Genomic DNA, 21,855 nt, shown 5'->3' on the forward strand with positions numbered 1-21,855 from the left:
CAATTCTAGGAAAAGAGACAGTCCCAGTATCTGGCCACGATACTGAAACGATTATTTAAAGAACCTATTCCACTTTTCAAAAAGGTTATCTTCCTGAGTAGCATACAGACATGTTTCAATTGAAAGGTCCCATACAGTGGCAAAAAAAGATGATAATGCATTATTGTAATTTACAGTCATAAGACCATATCCATTTATGAGTTTGACAGTACCAAAGAATCTGACTGCTAGAACCAGTTGAATCTACATTTATAGTGAAGATCTGGATGAACTGAGCAAAACTTGGATCTTCATGAACTGGATCCTTGTAGGCTAGAGCCAATTATATTAGCAAAGGAGGCAGGATACTGAGACAGAACTGGAGGCTTATGCTTTGAGCAGAATTACAGTCTATCAGTGAATACTTCCAGCAATACTATCCACTCACTGTGAAGAGCTATGACATTGCTTATTTTTCCGTGGCCTGTGGGTTATTTGTGCCCACTACCCGGGTTCATTATAGCACTCACCCAATGATGCTGACGCTGCTCTTGATCACCCATGCTTTTTTAGCAACATACTCTGAGGTTCCCTTATACACATTGTGGGAATTATACTTTTTAGAAGATTGTACTATCATTTCTAAAGTGCCCCCTCCAATGTTATAGTAGCCTTGCTTCTGAGGTCAGAATTGTTTGAAGATTTAGTGGTGGGAGATAATCTAGAAAACTTTGGGATCTTGCTACTGAGGGGTGGGATGTAGTAGGAGCAGCATCTATTTTGTGTAGGTTGGGTTGGTTTCCCTTTGGGAGAAGAGAAGGCTATTCTGGGGATTACCATTGACTTGGAATCCTTGGATACCTGAAGCTTAAAAGGCTTACCTTACTGGGAGTTGGTGTAAAAGTTTTATTTTAACTCTCATTCTACTCTGCAAGGACATCTACCAGATTTATATTTCCCAGATTATCTGGCTGTTGCCATGGTTAAGGCATAGAGAAAAGGAATAATGTTTTCTCTTTAGTTGTATGCCTGACTGCATTATATGGTCCCTGAACCTCTCATTGCATACCATTCTCAAGACAATCACTGGACTCTCCCTAAGCTAGGTCTGTCCCAGAATAGTCCTAAAAAGGCCCAGATAGTAACAATGAAAGGAAACTTCAGAAGCAGCTTTAGTTTGATGGAAGAAAAAACTTCCTAAAACTGTTGAAAAACGGGATGGGCTAATACTCAAAAGTATGTCTTCAAGCAAGTTAAGACAATTCCTTGCTGTGGGTTGTGGTATGAGATTGTTGTTCAAGTATGAGTTGACCATTATGGTATCAGAGTACCTTTCTAACTCTTAAGGTTATGATTCATAGAACTATGTTCACAGCCATTTCTGAATTACACTGAAGCCAGTGTCATTGTAGCTTTCCTTATGGGGTCTGTCTTGAATACATCCTGCATACAACAGCAAGTCTGGTTCTTTACTACCCTAATCACCCTGAAATTCTAACCTTGTCCTCTCTGTTCCAACTTGGCCAATCATGACCATTCATTGAACTTTCGTTATCTATAAATAACCCCTACCAAGTCAGCTACTCCACAAATCTTTCACTTGACTTAACCACGTATCTGCCGATGCATTTTTTCTTCTTACTCCTCTTTCCATCCCTCAGCCAGGATACAGCTCTGCCCTGCACCAAGAAGAATGGTCTTTATTTTGATGTCCACCATGAAGCTGGAACATCCAGAGGCCAAGGTCTGCATTTGGACTTCTACTTAATGCAGAGGTCTGGGCAGGGCTTTTTCCATAGGGAAAATAATTTTTTCAAACGTGAGTTTTCCTCAATGGTGTCAAAGAACATCCTGTCAAATCTTAACTCACCTAAGGAAGAAACAGGGACAATACAAAGTGTGAATCTTAAAGGGCTTTCCCCTTGTGACCATGAGAATTTATATTTCATATACAGTAAAAAACATGAGGAAAATCTAGGCTAGAGGATATCCCCAAAAGCTGAGTTTTCTACAGCTCCTAAGGTAGGGATAGATAACCCTGTCTTTTATTCTTTTCTATATCCTTTCCAGGAAATTGGTATCTGTAGTCTAAGTCTATAAAAGGATCTATCATCATATATAAAACGGGTAAAAGTGAGAGTTAAGGAGATAAAGTTGTTAGTCTGCCCCATAAGGGAAGATAGAGAAGAAATTCCTTTAGGGTCAGCATTCACAATTAAAGACTTAAGAGAAATAGGATCTTCTTAGATGGTGGTAAAGCTCAATTAATAAACCAAAGTTTTCAGACTGAAGATTATTACAATGTATTTGGAAAAAGCTTCTTTTAGCCTAAAACCACTCTGAAGTTAAATATAATAAATTAGAATAAAATAGAATTAAGGAAAAGCCCACACTTATTGATGTGTCCATTAAGTTGAAACTGGATTTTAAAAAATCTTATAGAACTGTGCCAATCTCAACAAATACTGGAATCTGGGGAGGAAAAACAGAGAATCTGAAGAAGAAGAAGAAGAGGAAATCTGAAAAAAAGAAAGTTTTGAATAGCTACTTCAGATGTGGGCTTTCCCTTTAGTTCAAATTCTTTAGAGCATATATCTGGCAATGATCCTTGGAGTAGTTACACCTATGGCTTCTTGGTATTTATTACTTGGCATTTCATAAAAGTCCTGTACTGTGGCTAAAAGTCATTACATATTTACTACATAGTCAAGTTTTATTTATTTCCTAGTAAATGATGCAGTTGTTATAGAGAACACCCTCCCCTCAATGATAATTCTCTTAACTGTTTTCTCTCCTATGAATTCTCTGATGATGAGTAAGCTGTGCCCTCAGGCGGAATGCCAGCTCACATTCACCACATTCATAGGGTTTCTCTCCAGTGTGAATCCTCTTGTGCCGTGTAAGGTGTGTGCTCAAGCGGAAGGCCCTCCCGCACTCATTACATTCATAACGTTTCTCCCCAGTGTGAATCCTATGGTGCCGATTTCGTTCTGTCCTTTGACTGAAGGCCTTCCCACATACGTTACATTCGTATGGCTTCTCCCCAGTGTGAATTATGTGATGCTGAGTAAGCTGTGTTCGCAAGCGGAAGGCCTTCCCACAGTCAGTGCATTCAAAGGGCTTCTCACCACTGTGAACTGACAGATGTTCAGTAAGATGTGTCTTCTGGCGGAAGGCCTTCCCACACTCACCACATTCAAAGCGTTTCTCACCTGTGTGAACTGTCTGGTGTTCATTAAGACGTGTCTTTAAGCGAAAGGCTTTCCCACATTCATTACACTCATAAGGTTTCTTTCCAGTATGAATTTTTTGATGCCGAGTAAGCTGTGTACTCAGACGGAAAGCTTTCCCGCATTCATTACACTCATAAGGTTTCTCACCGGTGTGAATTCTATGATGTCGAATAAGATCTGCCCTCTGACTAAAGGCACTCTCACATTCATTGCACTTATACTGTTTTCTTCCAGTGTGAACTGCCTGATGTTGAGCAAGTCCTGTGCTCTGGCGGAATGCCTTCCCACATTCATTACATTCATAAGGTTTTTCACCAGTATGAATTCTCTGGTGTTGAGTAAGAACTGCCCTCTGAACAAATGTTTTTCCACATTCATTACACTTGAAATGTTTTTCTCCAGTATGAATTTTTTGATGTTGAGTAAGGCAAGCACTCTTATGGAAGGTCTTCCCACATTCATTACATTCATAAGGCTTCTCTCCACTATGGATTATCTGATGCTGAATAAGCTGTGAATTCAGGCGGAAGGCCTTTCCACATTCGTTACACCTGCAAGATTTTTTTCCAGTATGAATTTTATGATGTTGAGTAAGCTCTATTCTTAGCCGGAAGGACTTTCCACATTCATTGCATTCATAAGGTTTCTCTTCAGTATGAACAGTATGATGCTGAGTTAGCTGTGAGTTCTGGCGGAAAGCCTTCCCACATTCACCGCATTCATAAGGTTTTTCTCCAGAATGAATTCTATAATGTTGAATAAGTTGTGATCTCAAGCGAAAGGCTTTTTTACACTCATTACACTCATAATGTTTCTCTCCAGTATGGATTGTTTGGTGTTGATTAAGTCCTGTGCTCTGGCGGAAAGTCTTACCACATTCATTACATTCATAAGGCTTCTCCCCACTATGAATTGTTTGATGGCAAATAAGCTGTGAACTGAGGTGGAAGACCTTTCCACATTCATTGCATTTAAAAGGTTTCTTTCCAGTATGAATATTACAATGTTGAGTAAGCTCTATTCTCAGGCGGAAGGCCTTTCCACATTCATTACACTCATATGGTTTGTCTCCAGTATGAATTGTCTGATGTTGAATAAGCTGTGAGTTCTGGCGGAAAGCCTTCCCACATTCATTGCATTCATAAGGTTTCTCTTTGGTATGAATTCTGTAATGTTGAATAAGTTGTGTTCTGAGGCGGAAGGTTTTCTCACACTCACCACACTTATAACATTTCTCTCCAGTATGGATCGTCTGATGTTGAGTAAGTCCTGTGCTCTGGCGGAAAGCTTTCCCACACTGATTGCATTCGTAAGGCTTCTCCCCACTGTGCATTGTCTGATGTTGAATAAATTGAGACTTGAATCCGAAGACCTTTCCACATTCATTACCCCTGTAAGGTTTCTCTCCAGTATGAATATTATGATGTTGATTAAGTTCTATTCTCAGGCGGAAGGTCTTTCCACATTCAGTACATTCATAAGGTTTCCCTCCGGTATGAATTCTATAATGTTGAATAAGTTGTGATCTCATCCGAAAGGCTTTTTTACACTCATTACATTCATAATATTTTTCCCCTGTATGAATTGTTTGGTGCTGAGTAAGTCCTGTGCTCTGACGGAAAGTCTTCCTGCATACATCACATTCATAAGGTTTCTCTCCAGTGTGAATTCTATGATGTTGAGTAAGACTGACCCTTTTGCTGAAGGCTTTATCACATTCATTACATTGATAATGTTTCTCTCCATTATGTAGTCTACGGTTTTCAGCAAGGTATGAATTATACTTAAAACATTTCCCATATTCATTATACTTGGAAAATTTTTTTTTTGAATATGTTTTCTTACATTTCACCAGTTCTTTAGATTGTATCATGCCCTTTCTTTGGGCCTCACGTTTACAAAAATTTGTTTTTAAGGATAATATTTGTTTTGGCAAAAAAACTTGCCCTTGAGTGATGCTTCTACAACATTTATTATATTTGTGGCTTCTAGATTTATTTGTAGGTTTATTTTCAGTTATTTTTTCTTTTTGAGAATGTTTTTCTAAATTGCTCTGATGCCTCCCTAATATGGCATCACAATCCCAGGCTTTTTTTAATGTGGAGAAACAGAGATTTTTCCTTGTTCCTTTTTCTTGCCATAAATATTTTACTGAAATGCCCAAATTCTGAAGTGATTGCTTGGTTGTTGGAGTAGCCTCCCAATCTGAAATGAGATAAAAAACAATATAATATCTTTTTTGTTACTTATGGTAGACATATGTGTAATATTCTCTATATTCCCTATCAGGAAAAGTTATTTTCTAAGTATTTTCTATTAAGCTGCTTTTTATTTTTCTTAGCATTCCTTATCAAATAAAATCTCAGAAGCAGTTGTGTTCTTTGATTTATCAAAGATTATGGTTCTGGGTCTTATTCAATCCCTTCCACTTACTTGCTTCTCTGCTTTTGAATAAATATTAAATTGTCTGATTACAATTTCAAAATAAGATTTTGAGATTTTTCAGCACTAGACCCTTTTTAATCATTATTTCCATTGAAAGTATTAAAAACATTTTCACCTCCATATGAATTGGTATTAGTCTACCTAAATATATAAATATTCTGTTGGTAATTTAAATGATCAAATCTGAAGATTAATTTGAAAGTACTACTATTTGTATATGCTGGCATATCCCATCCATATACACATTTAATTATTTTCTTTTTTTTTTTTACTCTTAATTACAAGTCTTATATATGTTTTGATGAGTTTACTTATAAGCTTTTTAAATTTGATTCACATATTCCAGATGTTACTATTTGCAAATGACAATATCAAGTTCCACGATACTGCAGAGCCTCTTAGAGGAGAGATATAATCTTTCAAGCATGTTTGGCCTGTCCATACCAGATTTCAATACCTATTGTACTTGTAGATCCTTTTTCTTTAATCTCTTTGTGATATAAGCCAAGTTTATTTTTTTCCTTTTTTCTTTTTTTTTTTTTCCTCCTGTGGTTTTTCCCTTTTGTTCAGATTTTTCTCTTGCAACATGATTCATAAGGAAATATGTAAAAAAATGTTTTTTTTAAAAACATGTAACTGGGAAAAATAAAAGTTAACAAAAAAGATACACACACACACACACACACACACACACATATATACATATACATATACATATACATATAAAAGTTGGAAGTACCAACAAGGGAAAATGTTCTTCTATATATGGTTCTTGCCAACAAGGTAGAACTGATTTTTATGGTGTAAATATTGGGAACACTATACTTTTTAACAGAGAAGAAGTCTTAGCTTCCATAATGCCTAGACTTTGGGATAGCAGATTTCAGATGTTAGGTGGGATCAGTAGCAATAAAATTCTGGCAAAGATAGAAAGCTCCCAAAATGACACTCTTGAGACACAAAGGGAACAATTCTGAAATAGCAAAGGGGAGTTGCCCAAATAGGTTGGAAATTCACCAGGTAACATTGATTTTTAAAAAATACAATGAAAAGGGAAACAAGCAAAAATAAACAGAGGAAAAAAGAACAGCAAATACAATAAATAATGTGGCAGTGGCTGATGGGAACAGTATTGTCAATACTTTAAAAAAAAATTTAAGTTCCATACTGTCTCCCTTTCTCCCTCCCTCTCGAATAATAGGGAATTGATACCTAAGCAGCATAAGGATTTCCTAAAAGAGCCCATAGTTGCTACCACTGATGAATTCAAGACACCTGGGCTTGACAAATCACACAGATTTGCTTGCTTAACCATAAACAACGGCTTTTGGAATATCATGTTGAATGAGGGGTAATTTTTTAAATACTGTGATCCATTGTTTGGTTGTTCTTCAGGCTCCAAGAGGACCAATGACATCATTGTGTTGGGATCAAAGCACAGAGAACAAATCAATCAATATAAGCTCAAAAGGCTTTAGTCATGACTATTTGGAGGAGAGATATGTCTAGATTGCACAGCTCATGCTTCTTTTGAGCTACTGCAATTCTACTTTGCTCAAGTACAGCCCCATTATCTCTTACAAGGGAATGCCACGCTGGGCGATCCTGTGCCTCCTGCAATGGTCAATGTTCTTGTCACTGCACGATGACCAGTGTAATGGTAGCCTGTTCAGCGCTGTGAGGGGAGATCCGTTAAAGTGAATGGGGATGAGGTCATGAGACCAGACAGAAGCTTCCAGGAGTGACTGTGACTTCTCCGCTCCTCCAATGGCTCCCTGCCATGCCCGGCAGTCTGCACCTCCTCGGGCATCCCTCAGAAGTGGAAGCTTCTGGCACCTGATGACAAGGATCTCCAGGTCTTCACAGCAGCTTTCTTTCCCTTCACCAGGATCCATGGCCGTGGGCGGGTGCATGTTGATGGGGATGGATTGGTGCTTTATGGCAATGGCATTGTCCTGAGCCCACCATTCACTCCCCGGGAGGCACGCAGGTTTAGTGGTATGTGTCTTGATTCTGAACCCCGTGCCAACTGCCTGGCCTGCCCCACATGGCCATGAAAGACTTCAGGAAGCTGGCCTTCATTTGTTTCCCTCGGGGCGACCCTCTGGGTGTTCTTGCCATTCATCTGATTTCACACTGTCCATAAGCTCGCACACCTTCTGTGGACCAAGGATGAGTGGAATCATCTTTGGAAAGTCTTTTTTCCAACGATCTCCTGCTTTAGCGGGTTCCCTGTCTGATACTAAGGATGTCGTCTGTGTTCATGTTCTTTTCTGGGCACCTCAGGAAAGAAGCATCCAAAGGTGGGAAACCAGAATGCTGGGAGGGGGTGCCTTAAGTTCCTGCCATCAAACAACTCAATGAAAAAACTGGGGGTGTTCAGTGGGAAGAGAAGATCTGGGGCAGGTGAGAACATCAAGTTGCTGAGTCTGTGAAAGGCTGACACACTACAGCGAGATGAACTCAACATGTTCTGTTCTGCCCCAGATGGGAAAGGAGTTAGAGACAGATCAAGGCCTGACATTACAGAAGACTTCCCGGCAATTACAACCATCCTCCAGAGATCAGGTGCAATGAGAGGCCTTGGGATGAACCTACGTAAGTACTGAAAATCTGGTCACCATGAGAGTGACTACTTGATCATGACCTCGTTGGCTATGGCAATGCTCCCCCTCAAAAATCAGAAAACACACAATGGATCTTCTTCTTTTCACTTGTTCAGTGAAAACAGCAGAATGTTAGGAAAGGGGGCAGAAGAACAGAAGGAGTCTCGTGCCTCGCTGAGGCATTCCCTTCTTTGGAAGTGGGAAGAGGGACGAGACCTCAGGACACTGAGTGGTTGATGTCAACATGAGTTTCCAGGAAGGAGCTAATGCCAGGCAATCCCAGCTCTTCTCCCAAGGCCTGGGCAGCCCATAGGGGATATCTACGTTCAAATCTTTCTTGATGTTTGCCCAGTGAACTGCTGTTTACAATGATCCACTCACCTGGACAGTTACTTTTCTGGGCTCCTCCTGGCATCCATGGTGCTTCCCTTTGCTCCAACTGGGAGATCACATCTGGTTTGGAAACTGCGAGTCCTATTCATTGGAAAAGGGAAATTACTGGAGACATTCCAGAATTTAATCCTACTTCCCCTCCTCCCTTCATCTTTGGGAGAAAAACAGGCATCTTAAGGCCCAGGCAGTACCACAATTGACCTTCAAAGGTCAATTGGATGTCTAAAAGAGTGGGAAGATGGGTTACATGGTAAAATTGGTCTCAGAAAAAAGTCATTTCCTACTTCCTTTGACCTGTTAAAAGGAGAGAACTTTTCCCATCTTCGATCAGTGGATTGTGCATTATAGGGGACAGAGAATGGAGAGATACAGCTTTGGTAGCAATAAATCCAGAACCCAGTTTCAACTAGTATAAAGCAAAACATCTCATAATTATTCTATCTCTTAGAAAAGGATTTTCAACTAGTATAAAGCAAAACATCTCATAATTATTCTATCTCTTAGAAAAGGATTAATAATTTCTGGTCTCTGTGTTCCAAACAATACTTGTCTAACATTAGAGATAGTCCTCAACATTTACTGAGGAAGACCCCACTGGCTCCATCCCAAGATGGCAGAATCTGAGCCATTGCAGGAAGTGATCTTTACCCAGGTAGACCAGATTCCCATAGTTTTCTAGCATCACGTCTCTGTACAGCTCCTTCTGAGAAGAGGTCAGGTATTGCCACTCTGTCCGGGTGAATTCCACAACAATATCCTTGAATGTCACCGATTCCTGAAACAGAGAATAAATTTGTGCTTGATCATGGACCAATTCTAGATTTTGAGCTCTATAACTAAGATGTATGAAATGTTTCCTATGTGTCAAACACTGGGTTAAGTGCTGAAGGGAATACAAGGGTCAGGATCGGTATTTTATATTCTAAATGGGGGAGACAACAGTTTCCCTTGTTGTTCTGCAGACGACTTAACCCAGGACCATATGGTTGTATGGAATGTATGATAATTCATTATCTTTATTTTAAAAAGCTCAATCTAGAAAAGACTAGAAAAAAGACAGTATGGGCCACAATCCTCAAGCACTTAAGTGCTGCTTTATAGCATACATCACTGGGAGAGGCTTGGCTATCAACACAAAGTAAAAAATAGTCCCTGTATTTATGGAACTGATATTCCAACAAGGGAAAAAACATGCATCTTAACGAATAGATACAAATTTTTTTAAAAGGTAGGGGGTGGAGTGGGAAGATCCTGAAAGGCATCATGTCTCAGGTGGGGACTGAGCGGAGATAGGAAAGAAGTTGGGGATTCTAAGAGGTGGAAGTGCAGAGGGAGTGAATTTGCATAGCTAATAAGTACCAGAAACAAGCCCAGAACTCCAGTCCTGCCATTTTGCATACATCATGTTATCTACTGCTCCACAATCAGTTTATTGAAATGACCCATCTCACCAAGGCATCTCCTATTCCTCCATCCAACTTGCCTGACAACTCATTCCCACTCTCCTTGATTAATCTTATCTCGCCCACGGCCGAGGGTATATCCAAAGCTCGGAGCCATATTCCTTTTTGGGTACCTCATCAGGGTCCCATTACTTTACCATCGTTATACTGATGATTTCCAGCTTTGTATATCTATCCCTAGTCTCTCTTCTGAGTCCCAGAATACTCCACAATCCCTCAACTACCTCTTCTCCCCAACGTTAGCCTATCGGACCCTGTTAGGAATGATCTTTCCCATGAGAGTGGAAGCTTCTGGAGGGCAAGGGGCTTTCTTGTTGCTTGCAGATGTGTTGCCACCACTTAGCAGTGCCTGACACATAGGAAGCATCGAATAGTGTGTTCTCAATGTCGAATTAGTGCTCTAAATGCTTAAACTCCCTCACAAGGTGGCCCTGGCCTCCCCTTCCAGGCTGATCATATCCACTATGGTTCAGGCAAACCGGCCTTCTTATTGTACAGATACAGTTCCTTGCATCTGGTTTCCTGAGTCTGCAACATGTGCCTTCCTCACCTCCACTGTTCAGTTTCAAGGCTCATTTATGTGTCACCTTCTACTCGAAGCCCTTGGGCAGCAGTCTGGGGAAACAGACTTACTTTGGTTTTGGAATGTTTATGAATAATTAAAGGAAGTTAGAGGGTAATGAAAATAAAGATGTAATTTTCCCCACAGTTATATTCACAAACTCCCAGAAATACATTCATAGGCCCCTCGGGATGTGAGGGAAGAACCCAAGGGAAACAGGTATTTCCCCCGGCTACAAGATAAGCTCCTTCGGGGCAAGGGCAACTTGCTCATTTTATTAGAATTATGTATTAAAAGAAAAATGAACAGTTACTAGATATAACCTGAATTTCATTAAGTGGTTTTACTCTTAACTTTTTAAAAATGAGAACTTTTTTGGTTTTAAGGAGGTATTTATAAATGACTGAAGTATCAACAAAATATATCAATTACTTCTGAAAGGGATCAGGCGAAGATTTCTCAAAAAGTCTCTGAGATGGAGGGGGTCAGACCCTAGGGCTAAGTTTCAGGAAGTCACATGATCCCTATTCTCAGAGGGCTATAGGGCAGAATACGGAAGACCCTAGGTCTAAGCTTCAGGAAGTTATGTGACCCACAGGAAGTAGACAGCATTGCTGACCATGGGTCAATGGCTACTTCCTTTTTAGTCCATCCATTGAACCTAAGTCTTTTGCTATTTAACTTATTCAACATTTCCAGCTCACTGGGCCAGGCACAATGCTGGGAGATGGGAGCTGAGAGGCTCCGTGTCTGGTCAGCTGGTGTGCTTGGACCTCTTCTGGTGAGGACTGAATAAATGCTGTTTGTATCTAAAAAATGCCTCTGGGTAGTCAATTTGGGTAAGGGGATCTAGCCATACCCTCCCGCCATTCCTTCCACAACCCCAAAACTAGGACTTTGATATGGTAAATCCAATAAAAAGGAGCAGTAGAGAAGGAGAAATGGAATTACCTTTTTGGAATATTTAATATTTGGCCTCCACAATGGAAAGCTAGGAGCTGGGTGGAGCAGAGAAACAATGGGTCATTCTTTTTTAGGTAATGTATTTGTATTGCTAAAATTCTGTGTTTATATAACGAGAATTTCTCTTTATCCTTCCAACTTTCCCTTCTTCCCCAGAGCCATCTTTAACAAAGAATTTCTCCAAAAAAGAAAAAGAGGAAGAGAATAAGCAAATTCAGAAAGAGCAATACCATATTTTTAAAAAAACAAGCAACCCAGATGTTATGTTCAATATTCCAAATGAGAGGAGCTTGACTTCTACAGAGGAGAAAGAGGAAATTCTCTGGAAGCAAGCCTATTCTTTATATTTTCCAAATGTCATTGTTGACTATTCTGTGGTGGATCGTTCCATTTCTATTATTGTAGGCACTCTGTAGATAGTTTCCTGCCTTTGCTTACTTCCATCTGCATCAGTTTATGGAGATCTGTGTATGTTTTTCTGTATTCCATCACATACACTGTCTCTTATAGCACATATTCCCTGATATTTTCAGGCCACAATTTGTTTACTCATTCCAGTAGATGGATTTGTACTTTGTTTCCAGTTCGATGCCATCCCAGTAATTGCTGCTGAAAATACTCTGGAACTTTTCTTTTTTTCACCGACCTCCTTGAGATAAGAAGGCCAGATAACAGGGTTTCTGAGTCAAAGGAATCATCACATAGGGACTATGTATTTTGATTGGATCCAGATGTTAATGGCTTTAACTGCTAAGCTAATATTAGCAGCCACATGAAAAATATGCTCTAAAACACCAATAAAAGAAACCAGTATCAAAACAACCCCAAGGTTTTATTTCTTACCTGGAAATTGGCAAAAATGAGAATAGTCAGTGTAGGAGAATTGTGGAAATACTGGAATAAAAATACACTTCTGGTGGAGCAGTGAACTACAATGGCCCTTCTGGCAAGCAATGTGGAATTATGCAAATAAAGTGCTTGTGTTCTTGAACCCCGAGATCCCACTGCTAAATATATACCCCCAAGAAGGTCTAGAGTCAAAAGAATGACTGCAGAGAAACCAAAATGTCTATAGGGGAAAAGAAGGACCATTTCTATGGCACCTACTATGTGCAAGGCACTGTGTAAACACTTTTTAAATAAATATCTCATTTTACCGTCAGAACCACCCTCAAGATAGGAGATGTTATTCCCACTTTACAGATGAGAAAATTGAGATGCACAGAAGTTCAGTTACATATCCGGGGTCACAGGGCTAAAAAGCATCTGAGTCCACATTAGAGCTTGGAGCTTCCTCCCTCCAGCTCTAGCACGCTGTCCGTTGTGCTACCAGCCACCTCACTTTTCATTGTGGTAAAGAAATGGCAACAAAGTACGATGGATCATTCTTAAACCCTGCTCTTATGTATGATCAGGTAAATACACTGAACATAAATCCTAAAAGATAGTGTTAATTAATGCTGAATCGAGGATCTATGTGTGCTACTGGTGAGAATATGATGATCATTTTATTGCTCCTATTTACAAGCAATTGCTATTTTCCTGCAACCGCTTAAAGTAATTGATTCTGGACTTGACCTGTCATGGGCTGAGTTTAAAAATCCAGCCCCAGGGAGTTTAACTGACCTTGGACATCGTGTGAGAAAGCGAGGGCGCTTGGACCTGACATCTTTATTTCACCAAGCTATCCTTCAAGGATGTTTGGTTTGCTGCCCAAAGTCTGGGCCACTCCGTCTCAGTGTGCACTTCTTGATCTCTAGAGAGAAGGGGGTGGGTGGGTGGGGGAGGTCACTGCTAGTACGCCTTTCCAAACTTTCAACCAATCAGGTTGTTTCTTGAGCGGGGGGGGGGGGGGGGGGGGGGGGGGGGGGGGGCACTATAACCAATCATGTTGCCTTCAATTGCATGATGTCACCTTCTCTGCTCTGTTTTTTGTCATCTACTTCCTAAAGCCTTATAGAAGGGGAATTGTCTTCTTGCTTGGGGTCTTTGGTATTAAAGGAGACTAGTGATTGATCTATTTATTGTGGAGATCTGCCTCAGTTTGCACTTTAGTTAAAATTCTATCACAATCCTGGCAAAAAAAAAAAAAGGACTTAGGCTGATAAAGGCTGGAGTTTTAAAGAAGAATGTGGTGTCGGGGAGGAGACCGTGTGGTGGCTGCGTATGGACAGTAGGACAGGAGTACTAAAAGCCAACAAGCTTCCCCCTTTTGGACACAGTGTGACCATGGCCGGCGCCCAAAGAGAACGCTCTAAAGCACCTAAACCGAGCACAGCTGTGTGGGCCACAGAAATGAATGAGGGTTTTGTTCCCAAGACTGCCCACAAGCCCCAACATTAGCTAAAGGAACGCTGTCGTCAGCTCTTCCTTTCTTTACAAAGATACTCAAGGAGCCCAGGCAAAGGAGGTCTGAACGTGGCCAGGCTGCCCCGGTGTGACACGCAACGAGCATGCTCACGGACGCCGGCAGCCTGAGGAGACGGGCAAATGTTTTTGCCGACACCTATGGGCACCCCCGCCGAGCAGGCACAGTATGAAGTGGGTGAGTGGAGAAGGCTCTTGTTGACTCCAGGAAGCCTCTGCTAGAGACCTCTGTGATCCAGGGTCCGTCCTTAAATTACAGGGTTCCTCCCGAGAACCTGCGGGAATTACTGATGGGCAGGGTCTGACAGCTGGCACAGCAGCAGGAGGAAGGCAGTTAAAGTGCCCCACTCCTCTCCCTCACAAGATGCAGAAAACCTGATTGGGGAATCGAGGCAAAAAGACAATCACCCAGCAAGTCTTTTTTTCCAGTCAGGTCTGGCATAGAGACACAGGCGTGTGGACACCAGGGTCAGCATCGAGGGGCCTGACCTCTCTGAGTCTGGAAACGGGCCTAGTGGTCATTCTCCTGCTCATTACTCAGGCCAGGGCCAAGACTCGGAGGGCTCTGAGAAGAGGCCTTAGCCTCCGAGTGGTGTTCAGGGTGAGGAGACAGTGTGGTCCAACCTGTGTCCTGAGCAAGGAGTTAAGCTCAGAAACAGGTGGCAGCAATGTGGCTCTGAACCCAGGTGCCCAGAGACGTCTCAGGTCCAGCTCTAGCCCAGGTGGAAACCCACAGTGGAATAACCGGGGCGGGAATCCCAGATCACAGGGAGAGAGCATCCCTGCTGGCTGACGCTGGGCGTGAGACCAGCAGCAGCCTCCTGGAATTCTGACCAGGGCAAGCCCACAGGGATGTCGCTCATACCTGAACACAGCGTGGGAGCCTGCAAAGCTCGGCTCAGGAGGACGGCCAGCATCCTCTGTCCGGGTTAGACCGTTTGGGGAGTGCTAGTCCCCAGCCTGAGCAAACTCTGAAAGGCTGGAATAACACAACCCCAAGAAAGCAACAAAAGAATCAACTCAGACCTTCTTGCCAGAAATGTTCAGCCTCTGGTCATAAAATCAAGCCAAGGAAGAATAAGCAAACAAAAAACCAAACCTACCATAAAAAGCTAGTGTGGTGACAGGAACATTCGAGAAACAAATCCAGAAAAAGAATGATTCCAAAATATTTATAAGCAAAGACTCAAAGGAAAATACAACTTGGGGACAAGTTCATTCCTGGAAGAGGTACAGCAAGAGTTAAAAATGTTTTTATAGAGGCAGCGAGGAGGTGCAGTGAATAGAGCCCCAGCCCTGAAGTCAGGAGGACCTGAGTTCAAATGTGACCTTAGACACTTAACACTTCCAACTGGGTGACCCTGGGCAAGTCACTTAACCCCAACTGCCTGGTCGGGGGTTGGGGGGGAAGTTTTTATAAATGAAATGACAGCCAGAGAGGAAAAACTAAAAAGAAATGAGGGCTATGGAAGAAAGAATTGTAAAGAGAACCCACCGTTTGGCATAAGAAATACAAAATTTTATCTGAGAAACAAATTTCCTGAAAATTAGAATGGACCAAATAAATGAGAATTATTCAGTAAAACAAGAAAGAGTGAAACAAAGTCAAATGACTGAAAAAAAAAAAAAAGAAACAGTCTAATTAGAAAAAGCCTGGGAGTAGTTCTGTTATATTTCTTAACTAGAAAGAGAGGGGAAGAAGAAGAATGCATCGAGAGAAAGGGAGACAAAGAAAGCTTAGGGGAAATCATCTATGATGAAGATGATGTTGATGGTTTACATAGCATATACTTTGTGCCAGGCACTATGATAAATACTTTTGCAAATATTATATAAACCCTCCAAGGCAGGTGCTATTATTAACACTATTTTACAGATAGGGAAACAGAAGCAAGCAGAGATGGTCACTTGCCCAGGGTCACACAACTTGTGAGAGTCTGAGGCTGGTTTTGACCTTGTCTTCCTGACTCCAGGCTCATTGCTCAATACACTGTACCCTCTAGACCCCCATAAACAAGACATGCAAGTTTATATAACAAGGAGGAGAGAGTGGGCAAGGAAGTAGGCTACACTTAAGCTGGTAAAAGGCAAGAAGGGTTGGCACTATTTGGGGGGAGTGAAAAAGGAGAGAGGAGAGGGAAGGTACAATGAGGGAAGGATTAGTTTTAAGCAAAAGGAATTCTAACCAAGGAGAGTGAAAGGTGACATCATAAACAAATCAGAGGAATAAGGAAATTGTCCTTGTTAGATCTCTGAATAAGAGAAAGATTCATGTAAAGGGGTCTCCTAAAATTGTCTTTCTGAGGTGCCATATTTCCCAGAAACACCGGGCCCGGACCACACTGGAGGCTCTGAATGTGGCAAGGATGACCTTCCCTCCCTTACTCCGCTAACATAACTTGTTTGTATCCCAGACTGGATACCCTGTGTGCCTAGCACGTAGTAGACACTATATAAATGCTTATTTCTTTCTCTTCCCTATTTTTGATTAGATCTTGGCTTAGTCAAATATTTGAGGAAGATTCCCCCCTCATCCCTCAGTTATTTCTGGAGGAAGAAATAGAAAAGGGGAGAAAATTTTGGTCCTGATTCAATAACTAGTTATTAATACAAGAGGGGAAATAATCATTTCTTTCATTAAGTACTCAATTTTAAGACATATTAGGAATTGATTCAAATTCTTAAGAATAACAGCTATCTTCCAACTGATAAATCAAAGGAAATGAGAAGGCAGGTTTCAGAGCAAGAAAAAGTACTCTAGATCACTAATTATTAAAGAAATTCTAAGGTTCTACCACTCCCTCTTAATTCTAATGCCTTACCTCAATTAGTTATTATTTCCTATTTATCTTATAAGTAGCTTGCTTTATATATATTTGTTTGCATGCTGTCATCCCATATTAGCTTGTGAGCTCCTTATGGGCAGGGACTCATGGTTTTGATCCTCTGAGACTAGTCACCCGCCAGACTTGACAAAACAAAAAGAAAGTTAAAGGAGGAGATTGTAGATTTAAATAAAACGTTAGAGAAAAAAAATAGACTAAAGGAGGCTTCTGAAAGAGACTTTTTATTAGCATGAAAAGTTCTCAGGCTGTCAGGGTACTCATACACAAACTATTGACTTGTTAGGAAACAAAGAACTCAAGGTATAAAGACAAATCTTAGACCTGAACTTTTAGATATCAAAGCATACAAAAACGTAATTAAAGAAATATGAATAAAAGATATACTCCAAGAGGGAACCAAAGGAAAAAAAATCACAAAAACAATAAAAATCATATTAAAGAAAAAGGAAATAAGCAGACATAGTATAAAATGCTAGGATGGCATCTGAAGAAAGAGCAAACTGCCACTCACCGGATGGGTCCCGGCAGTCAGGAGCACAGGGGCCATGCTGTGCTTTTGGTTAAGAATCAGGTTGTCAGAAGGCAGAACTGCTGAAGGAAAAAAAAAAAAAAAAAAGGATGAGGAAGACACTGGCCCTCTCCTATAGATCCCATACCCAAAGGCTAGAAAGTCCCATACACCTTTCTACTTTGTTATGGGCCAGAACTTGGAACAAGGTGCTAACTCAGTGGAATTGGTAGAGACAATGGTTATTTAGCCGGGTGCTTAACAGTTCTCTAATTCAGTACATGTGCTTATTACTCACTATAGTTCTACAAGATTCACACCTTTGATACGAGCACATATAAGCTAGGAGTCTCAGCCAGAATTCAGTCGGGGAGATTCAGAAGCCAGAGAAGGCAGGCGGGAGCTCAAGCTCTTGGAAGCAAGACTACAGAAGGCCTGGAAGAAAGCTAACTGGGCTGCAGGAAAGGAGACAAGACTCGGAAAGAGACAATAAGGATTTGGACTTTAATCCCTGCTGCCCTTGTGGTGATTACTGAACTGAAAGGAAGGCGGCCTCCAGAGACCCAAGAATACCCTAACAAGAGAACATTACATTTCTTTTCACTGTCTCTTATTTATTAATGAAGTCTAATCTTTCTCAGAGTCTTAAACAGTCCCCCCCCCTTTTTTAAAAATAATTATAACTTTTTATTGCCAGAACTCATGAGAGGGTAATTTTTTACATCATCCCTTGCACTCACTTCTGTCCCGACTTTTCCCCTCCCTCCCTCCATTCCCTCCCTCCCTCTATCCCCTCCCCTAGATGGCAAACAGTCATACATGTTAAATATGTCACAGTATATCCTAGATACAATATACGTGACCAGAACCGAACATTCTCTTGTTGTACGGGAAGAATTGGATTCAGAAGGTAAAACAACCCGGGAAGAAAAACAAAAATGCAAACAGTTTCCATTCATTTGCCAGTGGAGAACATGACATTTTAGAGAGAATATTACATACCTGAGGTGGTGATTTTTAAAAAGGAGTTAATGAACTTGTCCCAAAATGCATCTCTTTTGAATAAATTGATCAGTGCCTATAATATGCAAAAAACATGGCATGGAATACTTGAAGGCAAGGGTTGTGAGACAAAGTACAAAGTGGGGGGGGGGGTAGTGCAGTGAGGAGGCACTTGAGCTGAGGCTGCAAGATGATGTTCCAGGCCTGGGGGACACTGCAGATGACTTGGCCAAACGCATAAAGACTTGGTCTGGAATCCCTGGAACAATAAAGGGGCTGTTTTCTGCTGGAATGGGGGGGAGGGGGGAAGCATTGAAGAGGGGAAGGAGAAGGGAGACACTGTGCAAACTGCTGCTCTTTCCTCTAGGATGAAGTACAAGCGCCTGTTTGCCGTCGGAAGGACTCGTGCCCACCTCTGCCTGCCCCTCCTCACAGCCTTTCCCTTCCAGGCCGCCCGCCCCCGGCTTCCTGGGGCCCCACCTCCTCCTCAGCGCAGCGTGAGGGGGCCCGAAGCCCCCTCCCCAGTGGCACAGCTCGCGCTTTTGTGCTCCGCAGACTCACCCGGGTATAAACACACACACCCCGGCACAGAGAGCGCCCTGGGCTGCTCACACTGAGTGACGCACCCACACGCACACAGAAGCACAGAGAGCGCCCCGCGCTGCTCACACCGTGTGACGCACCCACGCACACGGACCTGCACGCACACAGAGGCACAGAGAGCGCCCGGGGCTGCTCACACTGTGCGACGGACCCACGCACACCCACACGCACACAGAGGCACAGAGAGCGCCCCGCGCTGTTCACACCGTGTGACGCACCCACGCACGGACCCGCACACACACAGAGGCACAGAGAGCGCCCCGCGCTGCTCACACCGTGCGACGGACCCACGCACACGGACCCGCACACACACAGAGGCACAGAGAGCGCCCCGCGCTGTTCACACCGTGTGACGCACCCACGCACGCGGACCCGCACTCACACAGAGGCACAGAGAGCGCCCGGGGCTGCTCACACCGTGTGACGCACCCACGCACACGGACCCGCACGCACAACAGAGAGCGCCCCCGCGCTGCTCACACCGTGTGACGCACCCACGCACACGGACCCGCACGCACACAGAGGCACAGAGAGCGCCCCGCGCTGCTCACACCGTGTGACGCACCCACGCACACGGACCCGCACGCACACAGAGGCACAGAGAGCGCCCCGCGCTGCTCACACCGTGCGACGCACCCACGCACACCCACACGCACACAGAGGCACAGAGAGCGCCCCGCGCTGTTCACACCGTGTGACGCACCCACGCACACGGACCCGCACACACACAGAGGCACAGAGAGCGCCCCGCGCTGTTCACACCGTGTGACGCACCCACGCACACGGACCCGCACACACACAGAGGCACAGAGAGCGCCCCGCGCTGTTCACACCGTGTGACGCACCCACGCACGCGGACCCGCACTCACACAGAGGCACAGAGAGCGCCCGGGGCTGCTCACACCGTGTGACGCACCCACGCACACGGACCCGCACGCACAACAGAGAGCGCCCCCGCGCTGCTCACACCGTGTGACGCACCCACGCACACGGACCCGCACGCACACAGAGGCACAGAGAGCGCCCCGCGCTGCTCACACCGTGTGACGCACCCACGCACACGGACCCGCACGCACACAGAGGCACAGAGAGCGCCCCGCGCTGTTCACACCGTGTGACGCACCCACGCACGCACAGGTGCACAGAGAGCGCGATGCGCTGCTCACAGTGTGACGCACACACACACACACACGCACGCACAGATGCACATATCCCGGAACACTGACGGGGGCATGTGTTATGTACACACGCGCGCACATACGTACCCACACGGATGAGATACTATAGCAGAGCTGATCTCGCCGCAGGGGGGCAACTGGGAGCCGCGTAGGGTGCTTGGGAGAGAAGGGAACTGCGCACGCGCGGCTCTCAGAGCCGCTCCAGCCCCTCCTTCTCTCGACCCGCCCCTTTCCCTGGAAGCGCCGAAAGCAGGCTCCCAGCTCCTCCCTGTCTCGGCCCCTGCCCCGCCTCCGCGGAGGAACGGAACTCGGGCCCCGCCAGCGGCGACGGCGGCGGCGGCGGAGGAGGAGGCCAAACTGAGAGAGCAGTTGAGGCGTTTCCGAACGCGCCCCCTGAACAACGGGAGAGCCCGTGAAGGTGCGGAAGTGACACGTCAACAGACTGTCTTTAGTCCCGCCTGTTCCGGCCGCGCCCCTCTCTCTCCACCAATCCCTTGAGGGCTCTTCTCTGCGGATCCCGCTTGTCTCCGTTTCCATAGCTACCGCGGTGGAGTCTCGGCGAGGCCTCTGGGAAACGGAGTTTTTCCTGCTCGCTAGCGGCCTCGCCTCTGAGCTGCCCGAGGACGCGTTGGAACGTTCTCGCTCTGGAGCCGCTCCCCGGAGGAGAAACGGTTAAGGAGGCGAACGGGGACTTCCGAGTTCGGAGGCCTGGCTCCTGCCCGGAGCTGTCTGAAGCTTTCTAAACCGCCTCGTTAGAGAAGCGCGGAGGCAGGCGAGTCTGAGGTCCCGCCTCGGCCCATCACGCCGCCGGCAGTGCCGGAGGGAGCGCGGATCCGGGCGGCGGCCGGGCCGGGCGCTGGCCGTAGTCCCCGCCGATGGCGGATCCCGGGCCGTGTCTGCAGGCCGGCCCGGCGCTGCTGCTTACGTAAGGGAGCCCAGGAAGGAGACTTCCCGGCTGCGGGGGCCGAGAGCCGGACACCGCCGGGGCTGCCTGGAAAACGGGCCGGCATCGAGGGGATGCGCCCAAGGCAGGAGCTTTCCTGGCGGCTCCACGCGCTAAAGAAACAGATCGGAAGGAGCCCTCGAGTCCCGGCTCGGGCAGCGACAGTTACAGCTTCTGTGAAACAAAGTCAAGGCTTAGATGCCAAACCGCGGGCGCGCGTCCGGAGAAAACTGGGCTTGCTAAAGGAATCATTGGCGGGGGGAGACACCGAGTCTGGAGATCGCCCGTGACGCTCGGCCCGCCCCTCGGTGTCCGCTGCGTCTGCAACCGAGTCCTCTTGTACAGCAGGAAAGGGGCGAAGGGGCTGCTGCAGGGGGGCGGTCATGTTCTCCGAGCAGGGAAAGCACAAGGAACGCAAAAATTAGGGGGAAAGGGGCCGTTAACAGCTGTCTGCGTGTAATTGGGGGGAAACAAAGTATTAAATAATTTTTTAAAAATTATAAAAACTATTGAACTCCACAATCTTAATATCTGCTCTGGATTCTAAATGATTATGAGGCACTCGGCGAACTTAACTGATCCATGTTGTCGGCAATAAAAGGCGCGCATTTGAAGGCACTTTAAGCCTATGTGGGCTGAAAGTTTTCATCCCGACTAAAATGTTTTGATGGCTTGTGAATGAATCATTTGGCATTGGTGAATATTGAGCAGAGGTGAAATCTCGTTAGGCATCTTGATTTAATTAAATATAGATACGTTTTTAG

General features: G+C 44.4%; 2 protein-coding genes across 7 annotated transcripts in view; both read right to left on the bottom strand.

Annotated features, from left to right (window-relative positions):
- The window catches only part of LOC100928103 (vomeronasal type-2 receptor 26-like), a 441,302-nt gene that overhangs the window by 346,850 nt on the left and 72,597 nt on the right, over window positions 1-21,855 (bottom strand).
- On the bottom strand, window positions 135-21,534 carry LOC111719281 (zinc finger protein 665). Of its 6 annotated transcripts, none has more exons than XM_031949115.1 (6): window positions 20,236-21,534; window positions 18,368-18,443; window positions 17,369-17,445; window positions 9,305-9,431; window positions 8,645-8,737; window positions 135-5,417 (listed from the first exon to the last, which is right to left on the bottom strand). In XM_031949115.1, the coding sequence occupies exons 1-6, from the start codon at window positions 20,683-20,685 to the stop codon at window positions 2,758-2,760; spliced, it is 3,483 nt and encodes a 1,160-aa protein (XP_031804975.1). In that variant the 5' UTR covers window positions 20,686-21,534; the 3' UTR covers window positions 135-2,757. The 6 variants fall into 6 exon arrangements, with proteins under 6 accessions (XP_031804975.1, XP_023352914.1, XP_023352915.1 ...); XM_023497146.2 differs by having other exon boundaries at window positions 17,369-17,448; XM_023497147.2 differs by lacking the exon at window positions 18,368-18,443 and having other exon boundaries at window positions 17,369-17,448; window positions 20,236-20,284.

This window comes from Sarcophilus harrisii, chromosome 1 (assembly GCF_902635505.1).
Source record: "Sarcophilus harrisii chromosome 1, mSarHar1.11, whole genome shotgun sequence".
Taxonomy (NCBI): Eukaryota; Metazoa; Chordata; class Mammalia; order Dasyuromorphia; family Dasyuridae; genus Sarcophilus; species Sarcophilus harrisii.